Genomic DNA, 27,797 nt, shown 5'->3' with positions numbered 1-27,797 from the left:
GCAGGAAAGTGGAGGTGTTGAAATAAGTTTAAAAAGGGCATCTGAAAGTCCCTGGGGAGGATTTGGATGGGGCTTGGGGAATATCCTGGTGTGTAGAATGAGGAAATATTGCAGCAATTTACTAAATTAGGATTACATTTTAGAGAATCTTTTTAGAGAGAGGACTTCTCAACAAGAACTTCTGTTTCCTGCCAAACTAACAAGATCTTCAGGAGGGAGGGAAAAGCTTTCAGTAAGTGCTCTTGATGGGGAGAAATTTTAAAAATGGAGCTGGGGACCACTTGTTGAAAGCTGAGCAGTGATTTCGTTTCAGTATTAATATTTAGAAATAATTAAAGAGAAGTGAACTCCAGGATCAAGTGTTTAATTGTGCCACCCTTTAGCTCAGTTTTTCAGCACCTTTTTTTCCAATAAGTTTCTGCTGTGTTTACCCATGTGTGTTTTTTCTTGAGAAGTTTACTCTTAATTTAGGAGAAAGGCTTTGAAGGGCAAGGGCTGTAGTTGATTTTCAGGGAAAGCCTGTAGGGATGTCCTGCTCCTGTGCAGCTTTTCCATGCTAACATGAAAGCAGGAGTTTGTCCTCCTGGCAGCTGCAGAGCTCAGGGAGCTGAGAGGATCTTGCTGGGGATGTCTCGAGTGACCTGATATTCAGCAGTTAATTGGGAGCCAAGTGTGGTGGGAGTTGCCAGGGGGTCCTGTTTGCTTTTGAAAAAAATGCTAAGGATTTCAGGACTGCCCTGCTGTAATGGAGAGAACATTGCAGTGGTAAATTATCACACTGATGAAAGATGCTTAGGAGAAAATGAGGATAGCAGAGCGACTCGGAGTGCAGAGAAGGAGGGGGATGCTGTAATTGCAAATCTAATTGCAACAACATGCAAAGCTCAAACCGGTACGTTCACCAAATGCTCTCATTATGTTCTTTTCTGTGCTCTACACAATGATTTGGCAATAAATGGAGAATGGAAGTCATCTCCTGAGCAAAAGCAGTTTGCTTTATGGAGAGTGCAGTGGGCAGACTGTGTGATGTCTGTGTATTGGAGGGGGAAGAGGAGGAAGGGATCTTGTCCTGATGCCTTTCTGCTAAACAAGTTCATTACAAGGCTGGTGTTGGCTGTTTGTGTTTTCTTCCTCAGTAACATGGAAGTGTTTCCTTTCTCATGTCTGTCAGATGAATAACTCTTTCTAAACTATGGCAAAACTGTTCTTTCTCCTTGGAAAAATATTCTCTTCAGTTTGATCTGGGTTAGGAGCTAGTAATAGCTGTGGGTACTATTTTTGTTAAAACCTATTTTTCTTTATAGTTCTTATTAACTTGGTTCCTGTAGCCTCTGGCTGTCCTTTGGTCTTGGGGTCCTTTTACCTTCTGACCAACCCAACCATCCTGGCTGACCTTTGAATGTGTGATGTGCTCTGAGCACAGGGCACCTCTGGCACTGCCCCTAGTCTTGTTGTCACACCTTGAATTTGAATGTTCCTTCCCTTGCCCACACGTACTCTTGCTGTCCACAATCAGTCTGACCTTTAGGTTTGAAAGGAGGAGATAACCTTTGTATCCAGGCTTGGTCAGCTGAGCAGTTACTCACCTTCACCATGCAAAATACAGCCTTTTGCATTTAGGGGTGTGGGAAAAAGACCTTTTTTCCTACCCCACCAATTCCTGTTTTCCACAAGAAAGCAGAATCCCACTGAAAAGTTTCGACGCAGCTGAGCTGGGTTTATGAAGTGCTGCATATTCAGTGTAGTGGCAGTGGCCTGGGCTGGGTGTGAACTGCACAGCTGTACAGCCCAGTGATCTTCTGAGAACACTTTGGGTGTCTGTGATGGCAGCATTCACTCAAAGGAGCTGGTTTGTCCAGAGCACTTGTGCATGTCTGTAGCAGGGCAAGGTAGCAAACTTGACAGTGGGAGAGAGGCAGCACTGCCATGAGTTTGTGCCAAGGGCTTGTGCTGCTCTGACCCTGCTCTGTAGCCTCACAAGCATCAAGGTTCTTCTGTGCAGTCAAAAGATAAAACGCTTCTTCAGCTGGCTAATCCCTGTGTGGATACTGCACTGTAACCACTAATCTCCTTAAACACACCTGACTCCTTGAAATTTTCCTTTTGTCCCCTTTCGTCTCCATCAGTGCCTGGAGGAGGTGGGCAGTGGGTGTTGTCTGAAGTTGCATTAGGAAATACTTCAGCCAGGAACACCCAAAAAAAGTTTCACCTTTAGCTTTGAGCTCAGGCCTTGTAGTTGGGAATGTGACTGCTCTCGGGGAGGGGAGAGGGATCCTTGTTTTTGTCTTTCTCTGCAAGTGCTTGGTTATAATTGCCAGCAGATTGTGAAGTGAGCCAAACACACTGTCTGCCAGATATTAACCTCTGAACAAATATTTGTTACAAACACTGAGTGTTGCAGCATTTAACAAGTGGTAAGTCACATACCATTTTGAGGATATTTGCTCTCAGCCACTTTGTTCATTGTCAAATCTGTTTCATTTCTGTTGTGACAATTCTGTTCCTCCTTTGCTGAAACTCTGGCAGGAAAAATGTTGCGTATGACACTAAATATTTGCTGAAGGAACCCATTCAGCCATGTTGAATTAGAATAGTATCTCCAGAAAGAAGGCAGGCTCTGTTTTCAGTTACCATCTGCTTGTTAGAGTGTCTGCAAGGGATGTGGGGTTTTATAGACACAAGAGAGTCTCATTTTTCACCCTTTACTCCTAAGGTTCATCTGCCATGGCCGAGCGAGCCTGGACAGTGCCAGTGAAGTCCTCAGGACTAGAACCTACAGCACCCAGGATTTTCCCAGGAGGTCTCCCATCCAAGTACTAACTGGGGCTGACCCTGCTGAGCTTCTGAGATCTGACAGGATCAGATGTCAGACAGACATTTAACTGCCTATGTATTTTATTAAAACTGTGTGTTCACCTGTGGCTCGACGCCAATACGAAGACGAGGAGTGCTCATCTATCAGGGTTTCATTGCTGTGTAGAAGAACAACGAGCTAAAACGTAGACTGTTCTTCTGGGAAGCCTCTCCTTGGGGTGCCATGAGGGGCTATGTCCCTAAAGGTGTGTGTTGTTCCTGGCAGGAGCGCGATGGGATGCGGGCGATCCTGGAGTCGTACGACAGCGAGCTGACCCCCGCCGAGCACTCGCCGCAGCTGGGCCGGCGCATGCGCGAGGCCGAGGACATGGTGCAGAAGCTGCACGCGCACAACACCGAGCTGGAGGTAAGAGAGGAGCATCAGGCTCCAACCCCAGGGCTGAAGGAGTTGAGACCTCTAACGTTGAGTTGCCTCATGGTGTGAGCTCTGCTTGCAGAAGGCAGATTTGTGATGTTGAGTTCAGAATTCCGGGATCAGTGAGATTCAGCAGTTATTGCTCTGCAGCTGATGCTGGAGGAAGCCAAGGAGATAATCCTTGGGTGTGATGAGTGTGCTGTGCTGCACTGCATGGCTGGGGTGACAACGGTCCTGTGGGTTAAAGGGCTGTACTTAAGGGCAAGTAAAATGTGATGTTATCTCTGTGGTCTTGTCCAAGGGGTCACTATATCCCATCTGTCAAGGCTCTCCTGTACAGTGTGAGCAGCTTGAGTTTATAAAAGCTTTACTTCTTCAACCCTTACCTAAAGTATGTCTGCTCTAAGTTGTTCACTTCTTTGAATTTGCCCTGAAAACCACACAATGCTGGTCACTATTAAATGCTTTCTGCTAGATTTTTTCTAAGAAAGAAAACATTCTTTGCACAGGTGAAATCTTTCTTGAAGGAATTCTTGTTCCATCTTTAGTTCTCTTTTTGGAAATTGTGATCTGAAATGTCTGTGGTGAGGAAAATGTTAACATGCATTGGTCAAATCATTCCTCTCTTCTCTGTTGTGCTTTGTCATAGTGGAATGGGCTTTACAGTCACGAGTTGAAGTATCGGGAATATGTGTGTAATCTTAAAGCTTGCAAGTTTTATTACATGGGCTTTACAATAGTCATAAGTATGTAAGTTTTTCTTTCTTCATGTCTCATTCCATCACCACATAGATTTAGGTGTTCTAAGTCAAATGGAGTAAAACTTGTAGAAATTGCTCCTTGGGTTCATGTTCAAGCCACAGAATGGACTGTCCCACTCTGCACAAAACTGTTGCTTCTGGCAGCTTTAAAAAACCCTGTTTTCTTGTTGTGGGAGATAGGGACTTGCATCAGGCAGTACTGGCTCCAGTGACCTTTAAATCCCCTGCAAGCAGAGCACTGTGGTGTAGATCAGTATCATGGTATAGATCCACTTCATCCCTGTTTCTCAGAAAAGGAATTCTGCAAAGTTTTGGGCAAGCTGATAGAGATGTTAGGTGGTAACAGCAGATAAAATGGAAATTTGCCTGAGTTTCTCTGTCTCAGGATGTTTCTCTGTGTTGTCTTTTGATCACAGTATTGCTTCCCACCAGACAGAGCAGGATCAGATGATGCTGACATAAAGGGAGAGGTGGCTATTTTATCCTCCTTCCTTAGTTATTCCCAGCAGTGGCTCTTGGTTGTTGCAGGGAGATTTCCTGAGTTGTTTCTTTGATTATTCTGGGCGTGCATGTTTGTCTTCAGGCAATAGCAAATTACCTTTTCTTCTTCAGGTGACAGCGTGGAAGAGTGTGGGAACCAATTGGCATACCCCTTTAATTGTTTGTAGGGAACAAATTCTAAGTTTGTTTTCATGGGTATGGATTAAGGGCTATGTGGAAAATTTCAGAAAGGAGCTGTGTTCTCTGGGGGTTTGTTGTGTGTGATGTCAACCTTTAAGCCTTTCAAAGACTTTGTTGGAAGCAGGATTCAAACACCTGATATTTTCCTCGTAAAGTAAAATTTTACACTTTACTTGATTGTGTTTGCCTTTCTGACTGCAGTGTTGACTGCTGAATCCCATCTGTTTTGAAATTTCGGGGGGAAGTTTTTTGTTCTAGTAAAAATCTGAAAACTATTGAGGCACAAGCAGAACTCCTGGTGCCTCATCATCAGGAACAGCAGCTGTAATCAACTGCCATTAGATCAAAGTCGATGAGATGGTCGGTGGCAGCTATTAATAACTTCTGACTTAATGCTCTGCACCCTCCCAACTCTGCTGAGCCTCCCCATGAGTTTTAGAAATGTTGACACCTGAATGACTCATCTCACAAACAGAGGAGACTGCTGGAATGAGGCACCTTGGAGCCTCAGTTGTTTGTGAGATGAGGAAAAAACAGCTGCTGTTTGAGGGGTGAGGAGGGAAGGAAAATGGAAACTTGGGCATGTCTGAGGGTCAGGGCATCCCAGGAGCCTCTGGTGTGAATGGGCCTGGGAGGGCAGCACACAGGCAGCTTGTGGAGTAGCACAGGAGAATGGGAAGAGCTCACCTGTGAGCATCATCATGTGGCAGCAAAGCAAACACGTGCAGAGCTGTTCCAGTGAGATCCAGGGGAGGTCTGGGGCAGCTGCAAAGAAGGACAGTGATGGATCTGAGCTGAAAAGGCTTATCTGACACTATTACTTTTTGGTAGGCTAGGATGCTTCAAGTGTGGCAAGCAATCGATATCACCAGTTGGCAGGGGCTGTGTGGCTGTGGGAACCACAGTTACTCCCACAGAGGCGTGTCTGGCACCCAGCAGACACAGGGACACAGTCCCTGTGCACTGGCCCTCCTCTGGAGAGGCTCCAGGAACCACTGTGGTCAAGGAGCTCTCTGAGTTTCAAAAAGCCCTTTAAGACTCTTAAATCAGATGTATCCACTTGCGTTATTATGTTTTGTAGCTTCTGCCTTTCAGTTTTGTTCATAAATCTTAACATTTGCACCATGAATCATGTCTCTCCTCTCTGACTTCTTTTCTCACAACTTTTTTTTTTTTTGGCTACAGAGTACTTAATTTACCAAAATCTTTCTGTGACCCCTAGAAGAGAGCCCTTTAATACTTTCTTTTTTCATGTTTCTTCTGTCTGCCCTAATCTGTCCCCAGCAGCCCCACTTCTGACAAAACATAGAGGGGCGAAAAATGGATGTTCTTAAGAGGGATTTTTCCTTGCTCTGAGAAGGGAGATTTCCCCATCCCTTCCAGCAGCAGGCAGGAAGCTCTAGTGAAGACAGAATGATAGAGATAACACAGTAGGAAAGAGAAGGAAGAGTGTGGGACTGGGAAGATTTGGGGCTGAGGCAACAGCTTTTAACTCATTAGGGAGATGAGGTTTCCGCTAAGTCCTTTCTGAGTTTATCAATGGAAGTGGGAAGCCGCTTAAAGGAATCCAGGCAATGAGAGAGGAGCTGTAAGCCCTGGAGGGGACTGTGTGTGGGTGCTGATGTCTGCTGGGAGGATGGAGTTAGAGCTGTGCCCAGCCCTCGCTGGGCAGAGCTGCTGGGGCACTGCTGTGTCTGAATCTGACAGCACCTGGATTAGAGGCACCTTTCAGCAACTGCAGACAGAAGGATGCTTTGATCCTGTATCACTTCAGAGGTGAAGTGATGCTGCGCTAGAACTGGTCCTGTCAGAGCCTAATGGAGCAGAGGACTGGAAGGGTAAGAGACTACTGAAGAACTTTTTAAATCCCCTTCACTGATGACTGGTGAGCAAAGCTGGGTCTCCAATGCACAGACATGCGAACGCATCCTTGTTCCGGGACCAAACCTGATTGTTTTCTCTCCCCCAGAACTGCCTGCCCCCATCTCAACCCTCTACTCCATGAGGGTGATGTGGCTGGAGAGCTTCAAGGAAGCACTTTACAGAGTGTTGAATGTAAAGCATGGAGAGATGCAAAGAAAAATGTCCTCTGAAATGGTGGCTGGAAAAGCAAGCAGGCTGTGTCAGCCCATTTCACATGGTTAATGAAGTGTCACCATCTTTTTAAAAGTATATTTTAGAACTGAAGGGGGAATGAGTTTGTCCCTGGCCGACCTGTCACAAATACTTAAATAGAATTGTAACTGTATTTTCATGGCAGCATGAATGTTTTTTTCTTTTTTTTTGATACTGGTGGTATTAACAGTTTTCTTACCAATCTTTAACTTTTACCACCTTGGCTCTTGTTACTTATAATTTCAAGGTAAATATGATAAACCAGGAAGGTTCTGTGCATGCAACAGCTACTGTGAAAAAGCTTTGATGTGAAGTTTAGTGTTTGAAAAGTTAAATTCAGCTGCATGAAAGAGAAATAATCATAAATATTTCTCCATTAATAGTGATTTTATTACAACACTCTTGGCTCCATATGAAACATTAATGAAGAGAGATGTGCAAGGAAAACTCACGCTGGCACCTTCACTGGTCTCCTGCATCTTTTACATTGAGAGATTTACCCTGTCTGTGAGCACCATATGTACTCTAATCAGTTAATTGTGAGTCTGACAGTTTCAACACATGACATGCCATATGTTCTGTGTTTTGTTCCACCATGGCCATTAGTGGTGACCCCAAAACTCATTGACCAAAAATTGCCACTTAATCTGCCCCTGATAAACTGCAGTGAGTCTGCTGGCGATTAGAACTCCTTGCCAAGGGGGTTACTCAGCAGTCACACCGGGGCTTAAAATGCTTGAATATTACACGCAAATGCATTAAAATGTTAATTTGAGCAGTTAACAGTTCTTCCTTGTCGTTCACCTAGTTTCCCCCATCAGCACTTTTCCTGGTTTTTTTTACCTTCTTTTTTTTCCCCCCTGTCTTGCATCCACACTTTGTGTTTCTCCTTTTCCATATTGCCTCTCCCCCTCAAAAGTAAATTGCTTCTTTACATAGCAGAAGGGGGTTATGTCATGGTGGGAACCTTACAGAGACATTTCCTCCCATCTGTGCAAGGTACAGAGGAGTTTGTTTTCATTTTCAGGTTCCTCCTGCTGACTTTCCGTACCTCTCTGCCATCCAACCTTTATGCACTGTTTGTTTTTTTCTTGGTGACAACTGCAAGAAGCAGTGAGAAGATTACTCTGCTCACTTGGGAAGTCCATAAGGAGCAAATTGGAATCACCAGAGCTTTCCTGCCACTCCAGAATGGCACATGTTTCACTTGCCCAGATTTCTGCTGTCATTGTAGCATCTTATCTCTGACTCATGTGGGAGAGAACAGGTTCCCTCTGGAGAGGATGCTGATGCTCTCCATGCATCAGCTACCACTGATTGCTGGAGCAGTCACAGGGCTGGACATCATCTCCTGACAAAGCAAACACCTTGTTGGAATAGCATTTTGAAGCTGAATGCTTTGGCATCTCTTGGCAGGCTCGAGCCTTCCCAGGGTCCTTTGTATTTTCTTTCTTTGCTGAAGGAGGGCAGGTCAGGCCTGTGTCCTCCTGCAGTCCTGCAAAATGGATTATCTCTAGTTCTCTGTTATTTCATGTGTTTTGTCTTCCTTCAGACCTGAATGACCTTACCAAGTTGGGGAGGAGTCATTAGTTTCTTCCCCTCTCTTCTACACCTGCCCAGTGGTTGTGTTTTGGGAGAACACCTTGCAAATAATCATCATATAAATGAGGAAGTCAAGTCACAAAGAGCCTTAATGATTTGTTCAAGGTGACAGAACCAGCTCTGTGGAAGAACAGTGCCTCTTAAAACTACTTGATGCTGCAGCAGAACCTGTCTCTGTGTATCTAAGCCTTTTTGCTTGGCCAAACTCCATTTTAAAACTCAATTACTATTAATTTTTTTCAGGAGATACCTCATTTGGGATCTGTCCTGAAAGTTAGTAACTCATCAAAAGAATCAGTCTGTGGCACTTATTCTGCACAAGGCAGCATTGTCTTTGTGACAGGGAGATTTTTACAGCTATTTTTAGTGTGTGGATGCTCTGACAGTTCAAGAATGGCTTTAAGTCAGCAGTTCCCAAGACCACAGCAACCTGGAAGCAAACTCCATCATTCTCAACAACGAGAATGTCCTGTCACCAACTTGCTTAGGGGGAATCATTAACTAAGACAACTTCTTGCCTGTGATAAGCTGCTTTACAGACTATCCCCAGAAAAATATCCCCACAGTGAGCAACCTGAAGGACACTCCACTGCATATTGAAGTGGATGGGACAGAAGAGCGTTTTCCAATGTTTTCCAACTCTGCTGCCCTCATGTGCTTTGAGGGCAGGAAGGACAGGGGCAGATAATTGTCATTGTTATCCCCCCTTGCTGAAAGTCGCATTCCTGGTGTAGATAGTCAGTGACACTCTCCTTTCTGTTCTCTTCCTGGGTCAAGTCTTGACTCTCTCTAGATGTAAAGGTGTCTAGTAATGATAAATATAAATGATATCCTGTGCAGGGAGTTTAGGATGGGCTCTGGCTGTCTGAAGTGTTTCAGCCTGCTGGAAAGTGAGACTGTGCTGATGTCCCCATCTAGGTGTGATGCTCAGAGGATGTGGGAATGCTCCTGTACTCGGCCTCTAAGGGATCTCACTTCAGCCCAAGGATATTGAGAGATGCCAGCAATAAAAAGATCTCTCCTTCCTTCCAACTGTGCTCCACTTAAAATGCTCTTGGTGTGAACAAATTCTCCTGTAGCCTCTTCTGGTGATGTTGTGAATAACCAAGCACAAAAGAGGCTTGACCTAAGGAATTTGGATTAAGTTCAGATGTCACTGGCTGTAGGAAACAAGAGAAACAGATGAACTGGGTCTGAATTCCTACAAAAGATCTAAAATTGGGTCTTTCTTAGTGATGTTTTGGAAAGAGCCGATAACTGATGTGCAGTTGTGAGTCATATTTACCACAATAGAACAGGGGAGAGCGTTTCATGCGATGCTGAGAGCTTTAAAATGCTTTACCCTGGAGAGCCTGCATGCCTGTGCTGACAGATACAGGCTCTGCAATTAGAGGTCTTTAGGTGGAGGAGGAAGCAGGAATACGTTCGGAGTGGGAGCAGTGGCCCTGTTGGCACTGAAGACATAGCATGAAAGAGCTACTTCTGTGCAATGTGGTACAAATCCCTCCTGCTGAAGTGGGGTGCAAGCAGAGCAGTGATGACGTGTCTCCCTTCTCTCCCATGTGGAAAGCAGAAAGAAAAAGGCAAACTAAGCATCTCTGGGGAATGGAGTTAGGAACAGTGAGCTCCCAGCTTCCCAATGGGAAGGCTTTGTAAGAGTAGAAATATATTCTTGCATCAATCCCCATCACTTGGTGTTGCAGGCAGTGTGGAGGGACAGATGGAAGGCAGGAGGGGAGGTTGCTGTACAGGTCCCTTTAGTGCTTACACCATTTTCCAGTGTTACTTTCCACAATTACAAAATTGTTTGGTTTTTTGCAATGATAGAGAGACATTCTACATCAGGACAAAGAGCTTTCTGCCTTTAATTCAGAGATTTATCCTCTATGAGTCTCTTCCAAGCTGAAAAGAGTGGTGATTTGGTGGAGCACTGGTCTCATCCATGTGGACTGGGCAGCTGCAGCCCATGTCACTGCTGTGCTGCACATCTGGTGGCAGGGTTTGTCTTTGGGGGTACTTGAGTGTTCCTGGGACAGGAATGATCAAAGATTCCCCACAACTTCCAAGGTATGTGGCCTCTTTCTGAGGAAGGTGATGGGACCTTATTGGAAGCAATGCCACTTCCTCTGGAGCACTTCCAGCCCCTCAAGTGTGTGGTACCTGCTCATGTGGCTCAACCACCTGATGAATGTTTTGGTGTCTGACTCTTGGGAAAATTGGAAAATAGGCCAGGAGTGACCAATTTCTGTCCAAACTAAAAACTGGGCTTATTTAGGTTATGTTTCCCTGGGGAGCTCCAGAGTTCAGTGTTTCTCCTCTCTTTTGAACTGCATCAATGAATCAATGAGGTTTCAATGCTTAGGCCAGTAATGTCTTCTGTTTGTTAGAACTACTCCTTAGGAACCTTCTCACACTGATGAAAGCTTTCATAGCTCATGGAATTCTGGGGAGAAAGGAGGTAATTATCTCATGGAAAAAAAAAAGTGAAAGATTCCACATCAGGATGATGTTTTACATGGAAAATGCCATGGAAATTTTAGCTATTCCCTAACTTTGGGTTGTGTTAATGACATTAAATAGCACTTGTATGGACGTCTTGAAAGATGCTCTGAACTTGTTGAGATTTATTGATTTTTACAATGATTAGATTTGAATTCTGTGATTTGGAGTGCTTCCTTTTAGAATAATTGCATAATCTCTGCATAATTTAAGATTTAAAGTATGTATTTGTAAGTGTTCTCATGTAATCTTTTAATTCATGATGATGGTCTTCTGGAAGAGAGGTATTAATATTTTTAATTATTATTTTCTATTTAAAAAACACTCTGTAAAGATTCCAAGGGTTTCCTGCCAGGCCTCAATGTAGGCTCAGTGCAGTTCTGCCCTCTGTGTTTCTGTGGCATCCAGGATGGGGTTTTGTTGCAATCCTGTTATGAAATCCTGTTGCCAAATAGTCATAACATATAAACAGAAAAAGTGCTTTGAGAAAACATCAACCCAAGCTTGTTCCAATGCTCTTGTGGATCCCAACACTCCTGCTCCTTGCAGTTTGAAAGGATCATAAGATCCTCTTTAATGCACTTAATACTTTGGTTATTGTGGCAGTTAGAACAATGGTAGTCACTGTCTTGGTTTTCTTTCTGAAGCCCATTGATCTTTACTTTGACCTTAATTACAAGCAGTAGAAGAGGTGTTTCTTCAGGGAACTAATTAGTCCACAAAGCCTGGTTCAATGTAGTGCCTGAGCACAGTTAGTCTAATGGTGCCTAAATGCAAGTGCCAATTGCAGTTGTTTTGTTTCAGAACACACATAATTAGTATTTCTCCGTGGCTGTGAGTTGTTTGCTCCCATCCATTCACCTGTCTTTCCCTGTGGGCTGGTTTGTCCAGAGGCTGCAGCACCTCCATTTCCCCAGCCTGGTTTGTATTATGGTCATGAGTTAGAGTATGGCACCATTGCCAGTCATAACTTGAGCAGAATTCAGAGGAACGTGCCTGGACTCCTCTTTTTATTTTCCTCTTTTTCTTTTTCTCTTGAATGTGACCAGCCTGCTAATATTTGGGGAAGGCTGTGAGCAGAGTCAGTGAAAAGCTCAGCTGATAGCAGTTTTCATCATGCTGTGAACAGAAACTAAGCTGTTGATATAGATCTGCTCTGTTCAGGGGTGGTCCAGGTAAATTGTAAGGAACAGTTGTGTTTTCTCAGAGGCTTTGCAATTTATCTATTTGCTTTAATCAGTGTTAATGTAAAATGTGCTTTGATTGTGCTAAAAGCTTTTCAGCAAAACAAACTGGAAGTCCAGAGTTGTGGAGAAAGCCACAATCTTCCTGTAATGCAAGTTGTTGCATTCTTCTTTTGAATTTTATTTATGCTGTTTAATAAAACAGGCAGTACTGTGGAATACACGTGCCATGAATCCAGCTGTGGTGACAGTATCCTGACTATGAAATGCATGGCACATTGATCTGACATATTGAACTGATTTATGTTTTCAATTTGTTTAAATGGCTCTAATGGTTGCAGCTCTGACAGATGTATGCTCAGATTTCTAGTTCTATTCAAGCCCACATTAAAAACAGAAGTGATTCCTTGTTTAAAGCATTGATTTTTATCTATTCTGTGTTCCTGTGCCTGCGTTTCACGTCACACTCCCAAACGTGAGTTCTCACAGCATCAACTTTGTGTGCTTTTGGAAAACTGGAGAAACAGTTTCATTGGAAAGCTGGTTCTTGGAAGAGTTGCTAAACCTAAATATTTTTGATTTTTAAAGGAAATCAACAAGAAACCTGAGAGATAACACTTTATAGTGTTATTGGTGTATGAAAACACAATGAGATGTTCAGTAACCTTGGACATGAACAGAGTAATTACTTTGTAGAGGTTTTTTTAAGTGGAATATTTTGTGTAATGGGAGAGGATTTGAGGCTTCTTTGTGTAAATGTTGCCACCATACATTATTTGTGTACACAAAAATGATGGGTGTCTGTAATTATGGAAGTACCTTTGGGAGCCCACAAATTCTGAATTTTTCTTAAAATCCGGGTTGTGCAGTGCAGTTGGGAGCTGGCCTGATGGTAGATACCATAAACCAGTAATTGTCATGGCAGGTATTGCTAAGTTGGTTGTTACTAACCCTACCTTGGCAATTATATTCTGAGTACTCAATTTTATTAATATACAGATGCAGAGTTCTTCACTTTCTAATCATCTTGCTTATTCCCTTTTTCAAAAGGTCATTTCATCAGTGAAAATGCAGCCTTAGGATTGATCAACTCCCTAATTTCTCAAATATTCAGATAAAATGTTTACACCTTTGACCTCTCTAGGTTCTACCTAGCAAAATAAGGTGCTGATTTCTGAAGCATTCTGTGACCTCCTGAGTGAAGAAAGGTTTTAGGGACAGCTGGAGTGACAAAGCCATTTGTGATTTGCCTTCAAAGAGCCTTGGCTGAAGGTACCTGGGCCCCCCTTGGGCTGCCATCCCTCCTTGGAGGGGATTACTCTGTGCTCAGAGATCATCTGAGTGTTCTTAATTGTGTCTCAGCTGCAGCGAGGCAGCACACAGAGCTGCTGCAAGAGAGAATTGTAGCATTATGGATGGTATTTATTTGGAGCTGCTCATTGTGCTTGGCACAGACTGCCTGGGGGCTTGAGGAGTGCAGAACTACCTATGCAGATAGATGTAATTCCTGGGAATGTTTATAGCTGTATAAAATACAGGATGAGTCTCAAATTCTTCATAGCCAAGCTTGTTTGAACGTGTCAGTTAATTATTTTCATATATCATGACTCCCAAAAAGCACAATGTAAATACATGTGTGTATATATGTAAGGAAGGCATGTCTAAAGAACTCCAGGTGAGTGATTTTATACTCTTAAAATAATAATGTCCCAGGCTACTTCTACAGGCTTTTTATTGCTTTGCTGTTTGCATACGTTGCTCAAGACGGTAGGTGGGACTATCACAGCTATACAGAGAAATGACATTTATCTTCCCAGTGCACCGTGACCTTATCGTTCATAAGTGGCATTTCCTCTCAGGATAATGAGCACCTTTTTATTTAGGCCATGCAAGACCCACAGTCCTTGTGTCTGATTTCCACAGCCCATCAACACTGTACACATTATTGTAATTATTGTGGAGATTATTTTCCGTTGCATTCCACTTGCTCTTTGGATTGCACTTGTTTCTGAACAGCAAAAGGGATTGAGAAAAGAAAAGGTCACACTCAAGTCTTCATGAATACCTGGAGGCTGCTGCATGGCACAAATATGACCATTTTTACAGCAAATGCTTATTTATATACCCTTCCTATATGGCCTCTTGCACAAAGAGTGAGTCTCCCTTTAGACATGTATCAGCCTAGGAGGGACAGACAAGCTGGTGTTGCCCTGAGGTCAGGCCCTTTTAGGCACAGGTGAATCTTTGCAGCTGTTTATCTGCTGGGTTAAAACTTAAGCATGAAGAGAAACTTAAAAAAAACAAGTGTTGACAATTCTTCCTTGCAAATATTTCCAGCAGGGAGCTCCTGTCATGCTCCATGTTGCCTTACCCCACCTCTGCTGTTTGATTTGACTTTGCTGTAGCTTTAGCTGTGTGTACTCACCACATCCCTCGTGGTGCCACCCACCAGAGCCTGGACCCACCTTGGGAACAGAACTGAGTGTGCCACACTGTGTGACACCGGGGCAGGTTCAGTGCAGCCTGTACCTCTGTGGCAGGAGCGAATAACTGAGATTACCTCGGCATATGTTACAACTTCCTCCTGTTCCCTAAGCCATGGGCCAAACCATTACACGAGTGGAGGGAGATCTTTTCTGTTTCTATAGCAAGGCTTTGCTAGGCAGGCATTCAGGAGCCAGGAAAATCCAAGGTTTCTAATGGGACCATCAGCAGTTTCACCTTTTCCCTTGTCAGGCTGCAGTTGCTGGAGCAAGAAGCAATTGTGGGTTGCTGGATTGCTTTCCTGAAATGAGTTGCCTTTTGGTTCACTCAGAGAAGATAAACACTTGCATCTCAAAAATATCATCCTGTCTAGTATCTTTGTTGGCAGTCTCAGCAGAAGGGCCAGGGGAAACAAATGGACCATGTCCAAGATAAAATTGCAGTGCTCCCTCTGGAGTTCATCCTTTCCGCCCAAACCTGAGCAGCGCTGATGGGGCGATGTAAGGAAATAGGCCCTTCTGTTCCTTCTGCTCAACTTTATGGATAAACAAAGGGCTTCAGCCTCAAATTGACTAATCCCACGCTTTCCCCACTCCTGCAAGATTTTACAATGAAAATTGAACTGATGGCAAACAAAACATGTATCATGCCTATGCAATGCATGGATGGTTCTTTACTTGTTCTGTTCCTGCCTGGATGGGTTTTTTGTAGCCCTTTCATACCCTTTCCAAAACCTTTTTTTAAGGAGGGAAAGATACTACCTGCTGGAGTTTAAGTTTAAATTTCAGGCCATTTTTATAGCCTTTTCCACCTCCCTACAGGAGGAAATAGTTTGAGGAAGTTTGCAGAGCTGGCCTGCATCCATCCCCACAGAGGGGAAGGATCTGAGGAGATCCTGCTCTGGTCCCTGGCAAACTCTGTGTGCTGGGCATGGTCTGCTGTGGAGTTGCAAGGAGGCTCTTTGCAGGAGTAGAGATGAGCCTTAAAGCTACTCAGACTCCTTGGGAAGGGAAACCAGGTGGTTTTCTGCTCCTTGGATTCTGTGAGAGCCTCTTTCAGGCGTGAAAGAAGGAGCATAAGATTAAGGAGGAGTAATTAAAAAGGATAATTAAGTTGGCTGCTTTAAAGAATGCCAGCAAGCTGGAGAGTGAGGATGTGGGCAGTCAGACTAGCTGTGGGAAAGAGGAGGAGAATGAGCAGACAGTTGGAACAAGAGCTGGGAAATAAAAGTTCCACTTATTTTGAGAAACGATTATTCAGTATTTAAAATGTAGTTTATTAGAAATTTTCCTGCAAATGCTTTCCAGAAACAAGATCCTCTCTGTGTATGACTCAGATTCCTCCAGGCCTGTATTTCATTGACAGGAATATTTTCATTTTTCTTATGATGTGGATGGCTGATTAACTTTCATAGTGTTGAGTCCACTCCTGTTTTGGATGACTCTTAGCACAAGACTCTGCTCAAACACTTCCAGTGCTTCACTTGAATGGCTGCACTTCATATGTTGAATCTGATACGTAGAAAAGGCCAGAAATTATTCCAAGGTGGCCCAAAGGAGCCTGAGTTCTCACTTAAGACTGTTGATAACATAAAAGCCTTCTTGAAGTTGTGGGGGTGTGGGGAACTTCAGGGCATCCTCAGTGGCAGGTCTGTGTGCCTTTTCCCATCCCTGATCTTCATTCCTATGGAAAACTAGAGGCAAAAATGTAGTTGTGCACTTCACACATTTGAATGTCTTCGTGTCTCTTTATCCTTCCTTCCCACACACCATCCTTTTCTGTTTCTTTATATTTTTGCCACGTTTTTTCTACCTTGTCAGCCACCTCCTTCCCAACAAACCATTAAGCAATAACAAGAGAAAACAAAAAACCCCGTTGCTGTTCCCTTCAAGTGCTTGCCTTGCATTTGTTGCCTATTTATAGCTGATTCATTTAAACCACAGTGGCAGTCAATCAGAAATGTGGTGAATCCTTCTTTCAAGAGCGTGCCAAGAGAGGATCTTTTTAGTTTGCTTGCTTTTTTTATGATTTTTGCTGGAGCCTCTACAGCGTGCCTAAATTCCATTGGGATTTATTTGTTTTGAATAAATTCTCAAAGAAGAGGAGAAGAGTTTTGTTCGTCTTCTAAGAAGTTACAGGAGCATGACCATGATATGCAGGGATGTTTGATTTCATTTGAGGGTATTTGATACTTTTTTTTTCTTCCAGTTGGCATCTTGGAGGATTTTTTTTTACTTTTTCAGTGTAAGGAATTTCTATCCCTAGAACTTCAGGCAAATTCTGCTGTTAATCTGTTTGTAGCACAAACCTGATGGGACGTAACATAATTGTAAATTGTAGCTGCCCATGTGGCCTTCCAAAGGTCACATGAGCTTTGTTTTTATATTTTAATGAGCAGGGTTGGTGCCACCATCTCCAGCCCTTCATGGGTGTGTTGGAGAGGTGGAGGAAGTTTGGGTTGGCATATCCCAAAAGCGAGGCAGGAGCTGTGGGTGAGACACTTGGACACCACAGGTGAGATGTTGTATCACAGTCACATGAATAACTTCAGCTGGACTTCTGCTGGTTCCATGGGCCATGCTGAGCTGTGCAGCAGTGCCAGGGTTTCTGTAGTTAAGTGGAGGCTGGAAACAATTTTTGCAATACCTGGAAGTGGAAGTGCTACCCCTCTCCTTCAAGGGGAGGAGTTCTTTGGTGTGGGAAACTGGTAGCTGTGCTGGTTTGGGGTTTCCCCCCTTTTTATTGTCCCCTTACTGCTCTTTGTTTTTATGCCATGATACTGTGGCAGGACAACCAGGAAGAGGCAGAGTCATCTGGAAGACTGACTCACAAAACAGCTGTAAAATTCCCAAAGTCATCCCTGCTTGGCCTCAAACATGAATGTACCTTCTGTGTCAAGGAGTGTCTCTGCTGGCCTTGCCTTGCTCGCAGTGCTGCACAGATAGTACAGGAACAGGAAGGTACAGGCTGAAGGAGGACAATTACCCTATTTGTTTTTCCAACTCACTGCCTGTGATGGGATTTGATTCTGTGCTCTGGGCCCTCCCAGGTCAGTTGTGTTCAGAGCAGCCATCGGCACAGATCAGCTGTGCTGAGCACACTGTGACATTTGGAAATCCCTGTCTGGAAGGGGAATTGAGCAATGAGCTTCTGCTAATTATAATAGCTATGTTTAAAATGTGATGTTTGCTTTATTCAGCAAAATCCAACTATACACCCAGGCTGGAGGCTGGAAATACTCTGGCAGCAGAGCAGACAGGTCCTGAATGCACACGATCCCAGGGCGGGAGCTGCCATTGCTTTCCCTGGGGTGAATGTTGTTACCAAGCAACTTCCAAGAGAGTTTGAAATTTGTTGGAGACCCTTGGAGGCTTAGGCACTTTCCCCACTGTTCTCCTGGATGCCAGAAACATGCTGGCTGTAATTTCACAAGCCAAGGGCAGTGCTGGCTGAAAGCCTCCCCTGACCTTTATTTGAGCTTGGACAACTTCTGCAGTAGTGCAGAGAACCAGAACAAAACCAAAACTTGATTAAAACTAACCCAAAAGAGAAAAAAAAAGTTTGTTCTAAACTTGAATCTTTGCTTCCTGACAGGGTTTGCCGGTTGGCTCACAACAGTTGCACAGGGAAGTGCATCGATGTGCCTGAGGGTTCCTGGTAGGAGTGTGTGTGTGGGGATAGCAGTGAGGTAGCACTAGGACAGAGTTCACAGCACTGACAGATCATTAAAGACATCTTTTCTGAGCTATCACCACACATCACCAGCTGCCAAGAGCCTTGGGCAGCTTGAAGGGAGATTCTGTGCTCCTCAGGAGTGTAAGGTCAGTGGGAGTTGTTCAGCAGCCCTGGTATAACAGGTTAGTGACAGTGATAGGAGAGACTTGAATAAGAAGAAACCATAGCTGTGCTGCTGGCTGCTTACCTTCCAATATTCTTTGTTTCATGCAGCTACAGATAATCTTTCTGAGGTCTAATCCATGCCCCAAACCTTTTTTCTCACCATTGCTTCACTTGGGGCAGAGGTTTTCCATCCATACGGCTTTTGTCTGAATTCCTGTTCAGATTCTAACTCCACTTAAGGCTTCTTTGAACTCAGTGGTGTTTCTCTCTGAAGACACTGGGCATTCACTCGTGTCCTCAGCAGCATTGACACCCTGAGGCTTTGGGATGTGGAGCCCTCTCCTTCGTGGCAAACAAGAATATTTTCCAGGTATTCAACTGTCAGCTCGCTGGAAAGAAAATGTTGCTTTATGGTCGGTAGAGTGACAATAACTCTTTATCCCTCTAAATTAAAAGCGACATGCTCACATAAATCATTATAACAATACTGTGTGCAAACACTGTGTCTGAGTCCAGAGGAGTTATGAGATGACAGTGAATTGGGGTGAATACCCTTATTCTTGACTTTGAGAAGTGCAGTGACAATGAATCACTCTTAGTGATGAGATGCAGCAGTGCTGACTCATCAGGCTGAAATTAGAAGGGCTTTTTTAGTTAGAGATGTAATTCCACCATTTTTTGTGATGAATGGATAAGAGTGAGCATTTTGGTTGGCCAATTTACAGACTTCATCAACAAAATGCCATTTCTTTCCCTCTGGCTATCAACCTGGCTGGAGGCAACTCCTGGGGAGAGCTTAGATCTAGGGAGGTTGTACTGGAAAAAATGCATAGGAAGGAGTGGCAAAAGAGTTGACAATTTGATAGATGCTGAGTGTCACATTGCCACCACTTCTAGTCTTTAAGATTCTCTTTTTCTGGGTTTGGTGAGTACTAATGTTTGTTTTCATCAAGAGAAGGGTTTTGGAGCCTGAACTTGTTCTGTTGATAAATCTAAAGGATTTAAAAAAATAAATTAAAATGAGCTGAACTTGAAATTTTGCCAGAAAATTTAAAAAATGTACAAACGTTTGTTCCCCTCTTCCCTAACCAGCTTTGTTATTACATCTAATAGTAGAAATTCTGTTCCCCTTGACAGTTGTGTCCTTTGTTTGTCTCTAGCTTTGCTTCCCCATTCCAACCAGGTTAATACAACCTGAAGAAAACATTGTGCTCACCAGATCTCAGAATTGCTTACAGTACCTATTTTCAGGTCACTTAAATTGTGATAAATAACCAGATGTCCAGGGGTTAGGGTTAGAGTTTAGCCCATTTCAGGGCTGGGTGCTGGTATCCCTTCATTTTACCCTTAGAGGTTTGACCACAGCACAGTGAAATTAATTCTCTTTAGTCCTCCAGGTGATTTGTATTCCTTTACCTATTTGCTGTTTCCCTGTGGAATGGGCTGATACTCTCTAAAGTTTTTGAGTTGCACTAATATATTAATAATCTGTTTTACTCTTGGCTAGAGATAGATCTGTGGTCAATCCTCAGCAGACAGATTTGATGCCAGTTGGGTTAAAAATTTTGCTGGGAGAGCAGCAAAAGAGAAGAAACTCCTGCTATATCTGCACATGCAGCTACTTTTCTGAGACTGGAATATTTTTGGGCCCACAAAGAGACTCTTGGTGGCAGAGGCTTCTCTGATGGGTGTTCCAGTGATGGGGAATGACTCCTTTGGAGAGTCCATCAGCAGCCAGCACTCACTCGTGTGTGTCCTGGAGTTGCTGGACTGGCTGACTGCATCGTGCTGGGAGCAACTGGCTTGGCAGAGTTTCATCAGTCAGGATGCCCTTTGCTGTTGAGGAAGCAGCTGCAAACACATTTTTTTGTTTGGCACTGTATTCTCTCCCCAGGGACTGCAGCACCATTTGATTAGGATGGAGGAAAGGAGACCTATTGCAAAAATACGTTATTCCCAGCAGAGCTGTGCTCGTCTTTTGGTCTCTGTGCTCCTTCTTAGCGAGGTATTGAACAAAAACATTAAGGGAAAACAGGAGAAGAGTTGCTGGGATGTTGCTCTTTCGCCTCACCTCAACCTCAGCTGCACCTCAGAGACTAAAACAACAAATGATTGTTCTTGTTTTGTGATGTTTTTGCAAACCTAAGGCTGTTTTGTTGCCTGAGCCCATTGTTTTCCTCCCTATGTGCTGCCTTTGTAAGTGTTTCAGTCTGGCATGGGGCTGTCTAATCTCCAGGGACTCGTTCTTTGCTGAATTGAATGCTCTGCACTTTTCCATCTCCCAGTTTGCTTTGGTGCTGTTCCTTCCCTGGCAGCATCTGTCTGGGAGATTATGTGAACAGTGTTGATGTAATAGATTTAGAGAAGTTCAGAGTCTTTCTCCAAGTTCTACATTTTATTGGAGTTGTGAAGGTCACCTTTGCTTTGAGGATCAGGGAGATGGGGTTGCTGCCACTTCTGAACGTGTTGGTGCTCGACTTCTACACTTAATATGGTGCTTAATCCCTTTAGAGCCCGAGTGGTGTGGCCCATCAGGTGTGGTTTGTGTCAGTAACGGCACCTTGTGCTCAGAGATTATCCTTGGCTGAAGGTTTTTGAAGATTTAGTATTTTCTTTATGCTAGAGAGGGAGAGAAAAGGAGTTTCAGAGTTTAATGCTTGGCCCCAGGTCTCTCAGCAGTTGTTAGGCAGAGTGGGAACAAAAGCCAGGTCTCTGCTGCAGGACTATTCAGCTTACTTTGAGCTGGGTCAAGTGATTTGCTAGGGATAAGGATGTGGGCAATTTCTGCTTGGAATCCTGTCTTGCTCATATCAGTTGTTCTACAGTCACTCTGTTAACATCCTTTTCTCATAGTCTAACCAGGCAGACCGTGGGGTTATTTCCTTATAATAAGCTTACTGTCAAGAATTCTTGACGTTACTAAGTGACTGTGTCTCTCAAAGAGGAGAGGAGAGATTGGTCTGTCCTTGAGACTTAACAGCAAGTGAAAGGTTTGGTTATTATCCCTTTGTCCAGTAAATATGGATAGAGTGTTGACAGGAGCCCATACTTTTGCTAGGGGAGATGTTTTCCCTGTGTCTTCAGTAATCATAGCAATGACTTTGGCAATTTTTCAATTTGCAGTATCATTTTTTGTTTAGCACCCAAGAGTGTTCACTTTATTCCTCCCACGTTTTGGTAACCAGCTGCTTTTTGTCTCTCACTGGGGGGCGGCATTTCCCTGCACAAATCCAGTACAAAACTGGGGTTTGGAGAAGGAGCAGCTCTTGCTTTTTTGATGAAAAACACTCCCTGCTGTGCACAAAGCAGTGGCCTCCAGTTCTCTGGGTGTTGTGGTTTGCTGTTATGCCCAGCAGCACAAGTCCCTGGAGATGTGGGACATCTGACTTACAGGCATTCTAGTTTCCGATGTTTCCTGTCCTTGCTTGGGGTAAAATTAAGGACTAAATTACATGGAAAACCACATAAGCTGTGGCCTGACACACAGGCTTTTCACTGAGCTGTAAGCCTGTCCTCATAATATAAATTATGTTAGTAAGTGACAGTCTCTGTTTTGCCTATTGCAGCTTTTCTGCGGGTCAGAGTGAGTGTCCTTTCACTGAATCTAAATTTCTGAAACACATTTAGAAGTTATTGGGGAATTTTCACTTTTGCATCAGGCCAAGCTCCCTGACACTTCCAATCCAGCTCCTGTGAGATAACATGGTCTCCTGGATGCTTTTGAGACAGCAACAGAGTTTATTTGTAGCTGTTTTTTCCCAGTTGATAAAGGATGTGCTTTTGATTTTATAACCAGGAGAACTTTCTCAAGAACAGCAATAAGGAGCCTGTAAAGCAGCAAGGAAATTATTTTAGCAATGGCTGGTACTAAACCATCTTCCTGATTGTGATCTCAAGTGATGCAATTTTGCAGAAGGTTGGCAATTTCAACTACAAAGCATCAAAATATGTTGAATTAGAAATGACCATTTAATCCAGTGTAATTCTGTAGTGCAGTTCAGAGATGCTGGAACAATCCTGTGCCGCTGCCCTTGGGCAGTAACGATGTGTGGTGGGCTGGAGGCAGCAGGCGTTGGCTAACGTGGGATAAATGGATATCTAACTTTAAAGCATAAACAGGGAAATGCATTCAGGAGCTGTTGAAAGCCGAATCCCACGGGTGAGATTTCAGATTGAACACTAATGAAAATTTCATTTCGGTTCTCACAATATTTTAATATGCTGGATCACAGTATGCAAATAGAGTGAAGTCTGACTGCAAGTGGCTGATGAGTTACTCCTGTCTCGGTCGCTGCCACCCCCGGAAATCATCTGTCTGTGGCTTTTGTGAAATCAAAGTTTTCCTCCTGCTTTCCCCACAAGTCAGTCTTATTCTTTATGTGCAAGGTAATTAGTGCCTGCAAAGTTTTCTTCAGTGTGTTCTCATCCTGTTCCTGTGTTGTTCCATGTAACTCATCAGCGTGGTGCAGAGGCTCTGTGTTTTTAGATTGCATTGAATTCTAAGTGTTACTGTCAGTGCTTTCCTTGTCAGAACTGTCCTGGGAGTGCTGCCATGTTTTCAGGTTTCCTTCTTTATTTCAGCTGCAGCTTCAACGCACCTTTATTTTATCTTGTCTCCTGAATCTGGTAGAAACAGGTGATATTGTGGGTTTTGTCCCTTCTTCCCCAGCCTATGGCACCAGAGAAGATGTGCTGGCTTGAACCTTGTCTAGGTCACATGGCTCTTTAGCCACACAGTAAGGCTCTCTGTCTTGAGCCAAGAAGCATCATCTTCTGTCTTCTTTTGTAAGTGATCAGGGAAATAAGTTACTGTGAAATTGCCCAGGGAATGAGGAGCAGCAGCACAAGGAAACCGAAGTGATTTGGCATGTTAGAACATTCAAGATTCCGTATTTCTGTGATCGGTAGCTGATATACCCTTGTAAATTTAAATTGTGTGTTAACTTTCTCAAAGAGTAAAGCAAGAAGTTATCTTAGAAGTTAATTAATTTGAAATAGCTATTAATTAACATTATACCTAAATTTGCCAATTATCACACTTGACTTGAATTTGCATACAACTGTTGCATATAAAATACTTCTAAGGGTATCTTGGGCTTCAGTGAGCTGTAAAAATGCCAATTTTGTATCTGTGTTCCAGCTCTGCCAGGCAAAACCTCCTCTCCTCCCCTGCAGAGGTGCTGCCCTTCCAACAAGTGGCCTCCCTTCTAGGGACCCACAGGTGATTTATAGCTGTGGAAGCACAACCCCAGCACAGGCAGCTTTGTATGTTCTCAGGTATTTTACCCTGTTGAGGAGGAATAAAAATTGCTCTTTTTAATTTGAGGTAGTGAATGTGCTACTTGTTTCTCTGCCTTGTAAAGTACTGGCGTTGTATTAATGTGACTGTTAAGATAATCATGTTTTTTGATGAAAGCATAAGACTAAAATGATGTTTCCAAATGAAGGTTGTTTTGATTTATTCCCTGTATGCAGCATGCATAATTTTGCTTCCCTAACTCTTTTTTAGCAAGCTTTTGTTTTACGGGCTTGGCTGTTGCTGCTCCTGTGCTGTGCCATACCTGGGAGCCACTTAATGTGCCACATCGAGGAGTAAATTAATGCAGGTCCACAAAGAGAGCGCTTCGATTTGCTAATTGCTTGTAGAGCGGAGGGTATTGTTGTGTAGAGAGAGACTGTTCATTAGAGATTGAGTAGTTAATTTTTCCCTACAAATGTGGCTCCCATTTGAGCTGTTTGCCTGTGGGTCAGGGCAGTCTGCTCACGTTGAGCCCCTGGGGAGGAGTGGGGGGCTCTCAGTTTAACAGCTGTGTTGTCACCACCAGATCGCTTCAGTTCCATTCATTAAACCCTCCCCAACCAGCCTCCTCCAGCACTGTCAGTGAAGGCTGACTTTTGGAAGGTGTAAAGACAAATTATTGATGCAGGGAAGCAAGCTAAACAATTCAGAAATGTCTCCTTGGAGCTGAATCGGTTCCTCTCCTTGGAAACAGCTCCGGCTCTTCTTTCAGGCTGAACTGCAGCATCCCAGAGAGGATGGAGCACAGGTTCTTCCCTTCCTGCCTCTCTCTCTTTGGAAGATGGCAATCCACTGATAGATTAGACTGTGTTGTCATGTAAGATGAATATTTTGAGTTGATAAACCCTTTTTTTGAAAGCTGAATACTTGAGAGGGGTTTTTGCCCCCCCTGCTTTGCTACCTGGCTGTGCTGCCTTCTGTGGGTAAACTGCACTTTACATGTATTTGTAATCTGAATCGTAATATCTGTTTGCATATCAGATTTCTTACTGTTTGAGCTTAGTGATCTGTGGGAATTGAACATGTGTATTAAGTAAAGAGAGTTTCCTTGGAGCTTTGAGTTAACTTTTATGTTCAGCCTGTAAATTCAACACAGAAGTCTATCCTGCTGAGAGATTCCTGAGTTTCCAGGGTGGATGTGATTGACTGAAAAGCTCCTACCACAGAGCTGGGCTATGTACAGAATAATGGAATGGTTTTGGTGGGAAGGGACCTTAAAGATCATCTTGTTCCAACCCTTCCACTAGACCAGGTTGTGCTAAGAGCTCTATCCAGCCTGGCCTTGAACACTTCCAGGGATGGGGTGTCCACAGCTTCTCTGTGAAACCTGTGCCAGGGGCTCACCACTCTCACAGTAAAGAATTTTTTCTTGGTATCTGAACCTTTCTCTTTCTCGTCTTGAAGCCATTCCCCCTTGTCCTGTCACTACATGCTCTGTAGGTAGGGATGTGGCTTTTCCCAGTGTGGGACTCTGAGATGGGACTGACAAATTGCTGCAGCATTTGCTGGACCCTCCTGTGCCTGTTGGTGCCAGGGCACCATGTCCTTCCCACCTACCCTGGGGGGCTCAGGTCCATCACTCAAGCTTCTGTTGTCTGGAAAGTGGCCAGAGATGACTGAACCAAGAAACCCAGCAGTTCATTCCTGAAAAGATGAATTCCAAGAAGAAACATGACAGTGTTTTTTTCAGGTGTCTTCCAGCAATGCCTGGTGGAGCTGGGGGCAGGGGCTCAGGGGGCTGCCAGGCACCAGCCAGGGCCATCTGCAGCTCCTCCAGAGAGAACTCTTAAGTGAGATGTGGGGATAAGTTCAGAGCCTAATTTCTCCTTCATAATTAAAAAATCTGTGCCTCTGTCATGCTGCTGGTGATTAGGTTGTGTTTTCCTGTGGCAGTGAATCCCTTCACAAGCAGCTGTCCTGTAACAGCTGAGCAAGGCTCGCTGTTTGATTTAGGCTAATAAAAAATCTGGGGCAGGGCTGATGTTTACAAACTGGACATGGTAAAGCATTCTCAGATCGGCTGTTTTGCTGCCTGGGGAGTGCAGAGACAGCAGAGATCCCACTGAAAGTGTGGGCTCTGTCTTGTGCTTCCCCCCTGCCTGCGGGGTGGGCATGGACAGGGAGCAGGAGGGTCCCCACTCCGACTGCGAGTGTGTCCCACAGCACCAGCTGTGCTGGCACAGCCTCCTTGTTTTCCCTTGTCACTGTAACAGCTCTCAATGCATTAAATATGTCCCTTTTGCTCTTTTGTGAGCATTGTAGTCAAACCATATGTTTAAAAATCTTTTAATCTTCATAAATCATTTCTTCCAGCAGTCAAGTAAGTTTAGTTGTTGCTCTCTGAATTCCCACTAGTTTCTGGCACTTCCCCTTTGAGATGAGCTGCCTAGAAATAAATGCAATGAAGAAAACCTACTTTGTGATTTAGTTCTTATCAGATTGCTTCTCCAAATCATATTGATCTGCTGTTATCATGCTGATGGCTTGGATTTGCTGTCCAGGTTTTGCCTCTGGGTCTCTGCTGGCATAGCACCTTGAAATGGTTATTTTCCCCAACCCATATTATATTTATGATAAATTATTGCATATTTCCTGCTTGTATTTTCGATTTTTCTCATCTCTTTTTATTATTTCTCTCCCCTCTAAAATGTTTCTCCAGTCTCTTCATGAAGTAAAATGTGTCAGCCTTTGCTATCCTTTTTTTTCTGACATTTATCAAGGTATTGTACTTTAAAATGCTCTTATGCCCATCTAGTTAAATAGGCCCCTTAGGGTACTGTTATCTTGATATTGTAAAGAGAAATACACGGGGAGGGTGACCCAAGCTTGGCACAGTGGGGGGGGTTGATCCAGGCTGGGTGCCCACCAAAGCCTCAGGGGATGGACACTCCTCCACTGTGAGTTACTCTGTGATCCTGTAGGAGTTTGTGTGACCAGGAGGCTGAACAGAGCCAGGAACCTCAAATTCAAGAGTGGTAGGTACTGTAAGAAAATAGGTATTTTTAAAAATGTAATTCTTAATTCATTAGCTCTTATATCTGGTTTAGAATAGAATTCTGGTTCCCATCTAAAGATCATCTTCATATTGATAAGGCTAATAAACATACAGAAAAGTTAGAGTAGTTTTTAATCAAAAATATTCACTTGGTCTTGTGGTGTTTTGCCAAGTTTATGCCAGCAGCTCCCCTAAACAAACATCTCTGAATGTTTCCTAATTCTTCCCCAAGTGACTCTTCTGGCTCCCACCTGCTGCTGTCACTGTACCTGCTTCAATAGCAGTGGGGAAAAAAAGTCTTTCCCAGGTGTCTGTAAAGTTACAGTTTCCTGATGTTCCAGCATCAAACTTGGTGGTAATTTCATTTTTGCCTCTCACTTGCTTGTCCTGGCACTCCAGTTTTGGTTGGGGCTGGCATCTCCTGCAGAGTTTAATGAGTGTGTTTCATTCTCCTGTGCCAGGTCTCCCAGGCTTGTATTAAAACCCTTTTCATCTTATTTGAGTGTCCGTTCCTTAAATACTGTCACATCACCCCCTGCCCTGCACAGCAAGAAGCTGAAACTTTTTCAGTTTCCGCTGAGCTCTGGGGCCAGGGAAATCTTGAACTGTTTGTTTGTTTGTTTGCAAAGTGGAACTTCTGCTGTGCTGAACCCTAAGACTGTAATTTTTTTGTTTGCTTGCATTTCAGTGCAGTTAACCTTCAAAGCTGAATGTTTTCCTTTTCATTGTAATAAACTGCTTGCTGTTTGTCTCTGTTTTGGATGTGGTTCTCAAAAGACTCATTTCATGTGTGGTGAGAGATTGTTTGAGGGACTCCAGAGGGTTTTAATGATATTTGCTTGAAATGATGGGAATTAGTTTGTAGGAAAATAGTTTTTATTTCTTGTCTTTGTTTACATAGTTTAAATTAGTTTCTCTCTCATCACTTGTGACTATTTTTTGGGCTTTCTGCTAAGCAGAGAAAGGCTGATTGCAGGCTAGCAGAGTGTTGGGAAATTAGAGATGTGGGAAGTAATAGCACTCAAGTATTATATGTGGCTTCTCTTAACCACCTCCAAAATACAGATTTTGTTTAAAATCCTTTTTCATAAACAAAACTCTGTGAAAG

General features: G+C 43.6%; 1 protein-coding gene across 4 annotated transcripts in view; it reads left to right on the top strand.

The window, feature by feature from the left end:
- Nucleotides 1–27,797, top strand: part of MAD1L1 (mitotic arrest deficient 1 like 1) — a 356,012-nt gene that overhangs the window by 137,619 nt on the left and 190,596 nt on the right. For all 4 annotated transcript variants that reach the window (XM_071570868.1, XM_071570869.1, XM_071570870.1 and 1 more), the window contains one exon: nucleotides 3,080–3,220. In XM_071570868.1, the coding sequence (XP_071426969.1) occupies nucleotides 3,080–3,220 (141 nt within the window). The remainder of the gene's footprint in view (nucleotides 1–3,079; nucleotides 3,221–27,797) is intronic.

This window comes from Pithys albifrons, chromosome 16 (genome assembly GCF_047495875.1).
Source record: "Pithys albifrons albifrons isolate INPA30051 chromosome 16, PitAlb_v1, whole genome shotgun sequence".
In the NCBI taxonomy this organism is placed as follows: Eukaryota; Metazoa; Chordata; class Aves; order Passeriformes; family Thamnophilidae; genus Pithys; species Pithys albifrons.
Note: the sequence above shows the minus strand (reverse complement) of the source record. Positions and strands in the feature narration are given on the sequence as shown.